The following is a 10,529-nucleotide window of genomic DNA, read 5'->3' as shown; positions in this document are numbered from 1 at the left end:
TGGATTCTTTCCCCCACTTGTGAGTAGGTGAACAAAAACATCTCTCTCACACACACACACACACACACACAGGTGGCCTCGAATCTGTGAACTATCAGTAGTTATCTCTATTTCTGACCAGTTAACGAAAGAGTCCGAATCTCGTATAGAGGTCACAATCTTGATGTACATGATGGAAAATCGTGTGGGTTTAACTCTCATAAGATGGTCAATACATATCGTGGCTAGGATTGACGAATTTGTACGACCCAACCTGTGATTCGATGAAATAATGTGCACCTTTATGAATGAGATGATCGGACGCCACGAAAATACATCTGAAGGAATAATTTCATTCATCCACAAAAAAAAATATATTAAAAAGTAATATAAAATGACAAAAATAGCAGTAATTTCAATCCACAACATTTGTTAAAAACCAAAATCAAACACCACATTCTCCCATTACAGTTCTGTTACCAAAAGTCCTGACGAAAAAATATTTGAAGTCCTCTCTGCAACCATGAGTCCACATTCTCCTAAGACCCTTGCATCCAGGAAATTCACCATAATAGCACACAGTTCTTCTTGACCACCTCAAGCCTGCAAAAAAGAAGAAAATTTGGCAATCAGACAAAGAAACAAATTACAAAAAGGAAAAAAAAAAAAAAGCCCTGCAAATTTTTTCCAATCTGGTTAATGAGCATTTTCAAAGATATCCTATATCTATCTATATATGAAGAAGAAATCATGTACAGAAGGGGATTCTTATTAGTACAAATGGAAGCTTGAGCTTAGATCATGAATGAATAAATTAACAATACTTCTTTGTCTATTGATTTTTTTCCTACTGGAATGGACATGTAAAAACCCAAATAAATAAATAAAACAATTTTTTTTGGGCTTTATCCAAGGTTTTGAAAATGGACAGTATCGAACTTCCAAATTTAAAATTAAAATTCAACGGTGAAAAATAACTTCTATTTTTTTTAAGTTCATAGGATTTTGTCTAAGTTAGTAAGGCTAGTCTTACCATGGTTTTAAAACTCGTTTTGACATCTCGTCTCGTCCATGAACGAGACTGAGTCATCTTGGACAAGATATCTGAATTATTTGAGTTGTGTAGGATGAGATTTAAAAAAATGCCTTCGAATTAGGACAAACCATGTCTTTGAGACAACTTGTCAACTCGTCTCGTTGGTGGGCGATACCAAGACAACTCGGACAAGTTGTCTCGGTCTCCGACGAGATCTAAAACCACGAGTCTTACTCCTTTATTTAGTGCTAGTAGTGGTATTTGAAGCACTTGCCTTGTTAGCAATATTGTTGGAGAGCCAATCCAAACCCTCATAGAGGCCCTCACCAGAGGTTGCACATGTGCTCTGGATGTACCTGAAAAGATCACCAAAGAATATTAGACTAAACAAGAATCAAAATTAAAAAAAAATATATGGAAGAAATATCACAATAGTATTTAGATAATATAGGAATCAATTTTCACAGAGCAAGTCATGATGAAGGTTTTTTTTTTACCAATGGCGTTGGCGGAGAGAATGAAGGCCAAGCTTATCAGTTATCTCCGCAGCGTTCATTGCATTAGGAAGATCTTGTTTGTTAGCAAATACAAGCAAAACAGCCTCTCGCAACTCGTCCTGAAAACAGAAAATAAGACATTCAACAACATGAACACAGAAACAAAATGACTCCAAGCAAATTAATCAGGATAATCTTGGTAAAATCCACATAAAAACCAAAGAGGTAATATCAGAAACAATTGTTCACTTTGCACTAGTTGGTCTTGGTGACAACGTGTAGAAAATTAAGAAATTCCGGAGTTGACACAATGGAGCAACAATACTGTTTGCTTTCAGCTAATTGCACCAATGTAATATGCCATATAGATTTAGAAAAGATCCATCCTTGGGTGGGATGCAACTTACCTATGGTCTGAGCCTTAATGAAGGAAAACAATTAACAAGAATCCCAACTGTCCAACCTTTCCAAGATGTAAAACAAGGATTTACAGGAGGCTCTTCTGACATTGAATGGTCATGTCCGTCAGTTGATTACTTCTTAAATTAACTGTAGTTTTTCCAAGCCATAAAAAAATTAGGGGAATGAATGGAAGCTTAGAAAAAAACAATCTTAAAAAAGAAATTTGTATTGTTTTGGAATTTTCAAAACAGCATAACTTTGTTTTAAGAAAAAATTTATTATAAAAAAGTTCTTCAAATTTTTTTTCTTCTAAGCTTTCATTCAGGGCAAAGGTGGTGAGATTCTCAACTTGAAGATTTCCACCTACTTTCTTTACAAAATCTCAGCCATTAAACACAACAACAACAACAATCCTGTTCTAGTCTTCAGTTATTGAAAGTGCAAACATATGTGCTTTCACTATTTCCAACCACATTCTTTAAGCCCATAGAAATTGCCCTAGACAGTCAACTTTATAATCCTTACCTTGCTTTACAAACCAGCCCATCATAAACAGTGTTTTAAAAAGCATATGCCTCAAGGCGAGGCGTAGGCTTCATGCCTTAAGGCTTAAGCCTCATCAAACATTAGTAAGGCTAACGCCTTAGAGGTGTATGAGGCGTACGCCTCATGCCTCACATCTCAATATGTTCGGCAGAACCAATATCGTGGGTCAAAAAAATCAAATTTTATTTTATTTTCTTGCTTTATTTTACATAAATACCCCCCCCCCCCCCCCCCAAAAAAAAAAAAAAAAAAATCTCTTATTTACATAACCCTACTAAATAGAAGTATTTTTTGTCTTCTAAACTAGGATTATCAAGATATCTCTCAAAATCTATCTTTGAAACCCTAAAATCTCCCTATAACAAGATTTCTTCCTAGAGGCTGCAATACGAATCCATCGGTTCCTACAATTTTCTTACAAAAATTGTGATCAAATAGAACCAAGAAATCAAGGATTTTCTAAGGTTTTGAGGTATGTGATTTTTCTATGTACATTCTTGAACTTTTTACCTTTTTTCTTTTTTTTTTTCAAAAACTCATATTTCTCTCTTGTTTTTGTGTTTGATTCTATATTACATTGCTACTTCCCAACATTCCAACATTTTTAATGTTTAATTTTTATTTAATGCTTGAAGGTTGTTTACTTGTTTTTATAGTTTTTCTGAATTTATTATAATTTTTCTATATTTTTAAGAGTTTTTTTATAAAATTAATTGAAGCTTACGCCTTAAGGCTTAAGTCTCGCCTCAAGAATCCAAAATGCCTCAAGCACGCCTTAGGTACTTTAAAACACTGATCATAAACCCCAACACTAATCCATGTTTACAATACATATAATATAATCCTGAATCCAACACCTTAAAACCCTTAATCAAACCCATGTAGACCTTAAATCCTAATTCAATTATAGTTGAATAAGCAATCTGGTGACAAACAATTTGAATATCCAGACATACATACAACACATATCTCGGTTCAGCTACAGGTACCAATAAGGCTGCAACATACATGAATGATGAATCTACCTAACATGCATAAGCAATTACCATTATACATAGACATTAATTTGGTTCAATGGTGGCATACCTCATTCAACATCCTATGCAACTCATCCCTAGCCTCAACAACTCGATCTCTGTCATTGCTATCCACCACAAAGATCAGACCTTGTGTGTTTTGGAAGTAGTGCCTCCATAATGGACGGATCTGTAAAATTAACAAAATAGCTATCACATGGATATAAAACTTTAACAATTAAATGACCATGTAGAGGATAAAAGATGCTTGTTAAAGTTAAAGAATGATTTTGACTGAATACAAGTTGATAGAACCTAATAAGAAAAGAAGTGAAAAAGCAAAAGTATAAAAGAAAAGGAAAGGAAAACACAAGAAAATGTTGGAACTTGTAATGTAAAGATGATCATGATATCAGATATATGGTCATTGGTTGCATATGGTCTATAAAACTAAAAGAAATGAGAAAAACTATACCTTGTCTTGACCCCCAACATCCCAAACGGTAAAGCTGATGTTCTTGTATTCCACAGTCTCCACATTAAATCCTGCAAGTGCATGATTAAGGAGATCCAAAATGGCATTTGGTTAAACGGAGTTACAAAAGATCATGAAATGGAATCGTTGAGAAAAAAAAACATAAAATGTGTTTATGAGGGGAATTATGGTCCCCCAATTAAAATGCTGGAACTATATTTAATTCCACCTACCATCAAGAACAAAGAATACCTAGAATTGCCTCCAAGTATTTCAATGTATCCACATGCAGCCAATGTTCCACCCGTTCAAAGACAATAAAAAATACTTAAAAATAAAAAAATAAAAGTTTATATATATAACTAACTCATTTTCTATGCGACATGATTTAGATGCAAAGTTGCATTTAATAGGGATTTCCTTATCACAGTGGATTACAGATTCAGGTTGCAATTAGTTTGACATGACCCATACAAACATTTCGGTGGTTAGGACACACATCAGGACAATGTGGTGACAGTGTAACCCATATACCCTGAGTTAGTTGTTTTTCTATGCCTACATTTCAAATAATGACAGACTAGCAAAAACTAAAATTCAAATAGTGACAAAAATACATAAAATCATGGAGTCTCAACCAGATACCAAAAATGAAGCCTTAAAATATCTTCCAACACAAGAAACACTAACAACAGTCCAATGGGTGTGGATCCTTTAAGCTAAAACACGCACACATGCAGAGTTTTACTTACATCGTATTAGAATTCCTTTCATGCATAACTCATCAAATTCATGTTGCATTATAAACAGTAAATGAGTGCTTAAAAGGATACTATGCCTCATTTAATTTTCATTGATTTTTATATTCCATTTTAGAGATTTACACCATTTCGGCACATTTGAAGTTTCCAAGGAAATCTTAATTACCTACATCCATATCTCATGTCAAAGATCTGCTCTTAAACCAATAGAAGGGAAATAAAACTTTAGCATAGAATAATTCAATATTATTAAAGATGATACAATTTGATAACCAACTACAACCAAAACCATTTCTACTCTATGAACAGCATCGCATTGTAACAACTAGCAATATAAGAAGAAAATTAAATTAAACAGAAAAGTTATGTAATGTAGTAGTCAAGACTTACCTATGGTAGGAATTGTCGTGACAATCTCTCCAAGCTTGAGCTTGTACAAGATAGTAGTCTTACCAGCGGCATCAAGACCAACCATCAGAATACGCATCTCTTTCTTGGCAAAAAGCCGGCTGAAAAGCTTTGTGAAAGTCAGCCCCATGTCTTTGTTTCTCTGTGAAAAATCCAAAAATGAGCAGTAGAAAAACTAAATAAAAAAATCGAAATCTCCAAAACACAAAAGTTTTCACACCCACCACAACAATGAGAGACCAAACCAGATCAACTTTTGCAGTTCACATGATTTCACAAGCAAATTAATATATATATCCACACCAAACAGTTAGAGAAAAGTCCTTGAATAACGAGGACACAAGTCACCTCAAGGAACAAGCCAATGTTTTCAAACGTTTGGGCTCATTTCCCATCACTTTTCCAAATGTCTTGGTGTTTTCTGTCTTCTATCTTAGCCCTTTTTCAAACTTGGCAACTAAAGGTAAACCCTCTCAAAAAAGAATCCTTTTCCCCTAACCCCATTTTCCATATGTTGGGGAATCTGGACAGGGTGGAATTGCAGGATCTTTGAAGGGAAAGAGCCCCTTGCAAGAAATCACCTTTTCAATAATGGGGTTGATTTTCTCTTGGAGTAGGATTTTAAGAAATTCAAGGGTTAATTCTTTGAGGATTTCATGTTTAGATGGGATGTTCTAAGTGATGCTTGAGTGTATTGTAGTTTTGTTTGTCGTTTTTATTTATTTGGGAGGCCCACTTGGCCCTCTCTTTCCTTCGCTTTTAGTAATAACATATTGATCTTTGCCTATCAAAGAAAAAAAAAAAAAAAGAGAAAAATATATCATATTTGATCCGACTTATTCTAAATCCCTTAGATTCCAATCCGGAGTTCTAATTTTGTATTCACTCCCTCTCGAGTCTCGTCCATAGTAACAAAGTTTGAATTCGTGGTTGGGCTTCAATTCAAATAAATTTGGAATAGTTTCATAAAAAAATCAAAAAAATATAGAGAATGTACAAATGATATTTCTAGGTTTCTTGTCAAAACCCATCATCTTCCAACTCCATAAAACCCCATCTTGTTCTTGATATTTAAATGTTGAAGAAAAAAATTTGAGAGTAAAGGGTAAAAAAGTTACCATGTTCCTCAATTAATTGATAAATCATCAATTAACTCATTGATTTGTCGATTTAATCAGCTACTTCCTTTCCAATTTAATATATATATATATAATATATATATATATATATATATTGAAGAATTTTGTGAGTATGGTCTCGTCTAACACTACATCATTTGAGAATAACATAGACTAGTAGACCTGCTCTTGAATATGATCAATTAAAACAGAAATTTTCAACAACAAAAAATAAACTATTTGTTCAAACAGATCTGAAGATAAAAGGCAAGATCCACGAGAGATACAAAACCCTAAAAATTAGCACACTTGAGATATACTAATCAATCCGAAAAATCACCTCAGTAAGATCAATTAACGAGTCCAATTCAAACAGAAATTTTATTTGATCAGAAATTTCAAATAAACACGAACGCGTCAAATAGATCCAAAAGATCATCAAAGAGCGGAAAAATAAAACAATTCCTCTAATCAACCAAATAAAACCAAATCTGAAACTCCAGATCACCAAATGCATCGAAACGATCATAAATCTATATAAAAATCATCAAATCAAACCAGAAATCATTCAAAAAATATCATTTTTTTTATGAATTTTAAACAGGTGTTAAATGATTATAAAGAATCATAGTTATATCAACAGATCTACCTCAAGATCAAGAGAATATCAAAGATCGAAGAAAAAATTAAAATTAAAAACTAGTGCTCCGAAGGTAAGAGAATTTATACCTTTCGAAAGCAAGGCAAGTGATCGAACGAAGAGATAGAGAGGAGTGGACAGAGAGAGAAACGCAGGCGCACAATGCAGCTATATATAACTACACCGAGAGAGAATAAGTCGTGCTGGGGTGACACAGCATTTACTGTGATTCTCACAATTCTGACGTGGACATGCATACATAACCGTAGATGGTTTTTTCTCGTATCGCGAGAAACACATCTATGGTTATATGCACATCCCACGTCAGACTTGTGAGAATCGCAGTAAATTCTTTTTGTCATTTCAGTATTTTCCTAAGAAATTAGATCGAGGAACAAAAGTATCCCATTATTTAAAATGACTAAACTACCCTTTAAATGGGCCTGCAGGCCCATACACGGTACATCACCTGCTGTCGCCAAAAAAAAAGAAAATGAGAGTTGGATCTTTCTATCGAGTGAACGGTTGAGATGGGATGATGTTCTCTAGGGAATTCCGAAAGAAATCGATCCCAAACTGATCCCTAACTGGGTCGAATCTGGATCGGATCTAAATATATCCATATTCATTTTGGAAATTTGTATACTTACTCGGATTTGGATCCAAATAAGACTATACACGAGTCGGGTGGGGTAATTCCACGTTGTTGGGTTATTTTCCCCTACTTTTATAAGAATCCATGTAAATAAAAATATAATTTTTAAAGTTATGTATATTTGAATCCATGCGTGTTTAGGGATGGATCTTTATCCGACCCAAATTCGAGTCAGGTCGAGACATTGAGTCGTATTTCATACCAAGTCTGACCCATTTTATGCTCTAAATACTAGAGATGTAACCTAGGCAGGTTGAACGGTGAACTCAAGCTCAACCCAAGTAGCGTAACCCTCAACCTGACCTCAACTCAACCAATCATTAGGCCTAAGCTCACTAACCCAAGCTTGATCTTATAAAATCGAGTTGAGTTCGGATTAGTCTGAATTAGGTAATTTTGGGCAATTTGGTCAAGTTGGACTAGTTGAATAACCCTAATTTCATTTTGACTAACAAACAAATTTTATATTTAAAAAAAAAATCACAATATAAAAAATAAAACAACAAGTAAATAAAATCTCATACAATCTTCAAATCCATCATTGAAATAATATTTAGACAAATCATACTAAACCAAAGTTCACATTAATAATGTCCAATTGTCTACAAGTCAAAATAATAAGATGGAATAAAAAAGTTAAATAAAAAAGAAGAACTATAATTAATATAAAAATATTAATATATAAGTATATAGCACCAGGTTCACATTGAGTCAGGTTGAGATATTCTAAACCAGACTCAACTCATCTTCTACATAATTCGACCCAAGCTCGCCCATCAATCAAGTTGAGCCTGAGTTGAGTTCGGGCCAATCCGTCTCAGGTTGTAGTCGTACTAAATACCCTTGTTTGGTTTGAGGATATGGCTTCACTTTCGTCTAGTGGATTGCCAAATTAGAGCAAAGCTTCACTATCCAAATTAGGAATATCAATAAGAATTTCCTTAAGAAAGCAATGCCATGGAATTTGTATTTCTTTCCATCAAAATCATTCGATGGACCCTCTATGTCCAATGTCGTAGACCCCTAAAAAGGCCTAGAATTAGGATTTCTAACAACGTTGTAAACTTTGTTGGAATGGAAAATATTTTACGATAATGTTGGCAAATTTTTCTTATTTGCAATTATCAAGCTAAAAATAGATCAATATCAATGGATCCATAAGAAGTAGGGTTATCAATGGATCAATATCATATGTCAAATACAATTATTTTGATCCAAAAACTTAGGATCAAATTGGATACGACAAATACAGATGTTAGATTGATTATCTTTAAACTAACTTGAACATCATAGAGACTTTGGCAAATAGGGTTGTTAATGGATCATATTAGACCAGAAATACAATCTGATAACTTCGAGCGTGGATCAATGTTTTGGATTCCGATACGGATCCAATTCGATATCTTATTAGATCAGATTTTGATCAATCATGTCTTGATCCAACAAGGACCCAATTCGATAATACGTGAGAAAGCATATAATTATATTATATATTTGTTGAATATGTACAATTTATTTAGATTTTGTAGATCAGAGCTGGATCTTAATATCGGGACCTGGTCTGATAAGGATTCGATCTAATACTTAATGAATCAATCTCGCAACCAATCTGACCCTTATTGGATCGATGTCAAATTGACCCTGATCTAATTCGGACTCAATCCATTGACATCCCTATCGGCAAGTATTTGAATTAAAAAAAGATGACTAGTTTAGAAGTAAAGCATTGGTGATCTAAAAAGTAAAGTTGACATAAAAATCTTATATTATACATTCTCCCACCGCGAGATAGGCTGATGGAATTGTTTGAGCAATTTGCGTTAACATCTTGCCAATTGATTCTAAGTAGCTCTAAAATGAAAATGAATTTATACTACATAGAGCTTTTTTTAAGCTTCCACTCCTCGAGATGAGAATTGCTTTCTGATTGTAAATTTGATTTAAAAAGTTTCCTCTTTTGTTGGTGTTGACTTGGGTGACCTCTTATGATGGTTGACTTAATCTAATGATCTTTTTCCGTTGTTGACGATGGTTGATCTCCGCTCTTTTCTTCACTTTTTGGTCGATAGAAGATAAGGAGAGAAGGATGAGGCCCCTATTTGGTGTTTATCAAGGATGCGCCGATGGTTAAGTTAGTACTTAAATAGAAAAAGATGAATTATGTTCAAATATGCAATCAAAATTCAACTAAGCCAAGCCAACCCCTTTCTTTAGTTTGAGAGTGTATACTTATAGGTAAGGCTTAGAGATAAGTATCACTACATTACTGGTCTAGGTGTATGATGAGCTGGGTATTGAGATGCACGTGTGTGCTTTGAAAGATAGATCCATTACTTGTAAGCAAACACTTGAGTATGATATATAATTATTGCAAATCATTAATGCAAAAGTAGAAAAATGAAGATTTTTGACATGTGATGTCCTATCAATCTATTAAGATCTTGTATACATTTCATTTAATGTGAAAAGATATGCATGAATTTAGGTACTTTCCAAGGATTAGACACGAGTTAGGGATTAGACATGAGTTCGGGATTAAGTTAGATACGAGTTAAGGATTAAATCAGAAATGAGATAGAAATCATATACGAGCTCGGACTTATGACATGTAAGAACTAGGGATCAAATAGCAACTGGAGATTAGGTCCCTACGTGATATCAATTAGATATGAATTACTTTTACACATTGATTTAAATAAACTCAGGCTCTACTACTTTTACACATTGATTTAAATAAGCTCGAGCTCTACCATTTTTTATGAGGATAATTTCATATTTTGGAGTGCATGTTACAATCTTAAGGTGAGACAAAAAGGTGACAACATATTATTGTTTGTTTTGTTTAGTTAAGTGCTTCCTCCCTTTTTCTATTTTTTTTATTTTGGGCATAAAAGTAGCAAAAATTCATTTTTATTTATTTTAAATACAGCGTTAAAGCAACTTGTACTTACTATTTTTTAACGAATCGACCGTTTAATAAATTATCACTTGCAACA

The 10,529-nt window shown here is 33.7% G+C and overlaps 1 protein-coding gene across 1 annotated transcript; it reads right to left on the bottom strand.

Moving 5' to 3' along the window:
* Window positions 1–312: 312 nt before the first annotated feature.
* On the bottom strand, window positions 313–7,123 carry LOC147405594 (ADP-ribosylation factor 2-like). The gene is made up of 7 exons (XM_086433387.1): window positions 6,968–7,123; window positions 5,103–5,262; window positions 3,952–4,022; window positions 3,547–3,666; window positions 1,513–1,631; window positions 1,290–1,371; window positions 313–582 (listed from the first exon to the last, which is right to left on the bottom strand). Exons 2-7 carry the CDS (start codon window positions 5,248–5,250, stop codon window positions 577–579), a joined length of 546 nt encoding a protein of 181 aa, XP_086289513.1. The 5' UTR covers window positions 5,251–5,262; window positions 6,968–7,123; the 3' UTR covers window positions 313–576.
* Window positions 7,124–10,529: the final 3,406 nt, after the last annotated feature.

Source organism: Akebia trifoliata, chromosome 3 (assembly GCF_017979445.1).
Source record: "Akebia trifoliata isolate Shusen 1 chromosome 3, ASM1797944v1, whole genome shotgun sequence".
NCBI lineage: Eukaryota > Viridiplantae > Streptophyta > Magnoliopsida > Ranunculales > Lardizabalaceae > Akebia > Akebia trifoliata.
The sequence above is the reverse complement of the archived record's forward strand: the minus strand, read 5'-3'. Positions and strand labels throughout refer to the sequence as shown.

Coding starts and splice junctions, on each gene's coding strand:
- LOC147405594 (XM_086433387.1), bottom strand. CDS start 5,250: ATGGGGCTGACTTTCACAAAGCTTTTCAGCCGGCTTTTTGCCAAGAAA. Junction 4,023..5,102: donor CACGACAATTCCTACCATAG/GTAAGTCTTGAC, acceptor ATGCACTTGCAG/GATTTAATGTGGAGACTGTG. Junction 1,372..1,512: donor TCTCTCCGCCAACGCCATTG/GTAAAAAAAAAA, acceptor TGATCTTTTCAG/GTACATCCAGAGCACATGTG.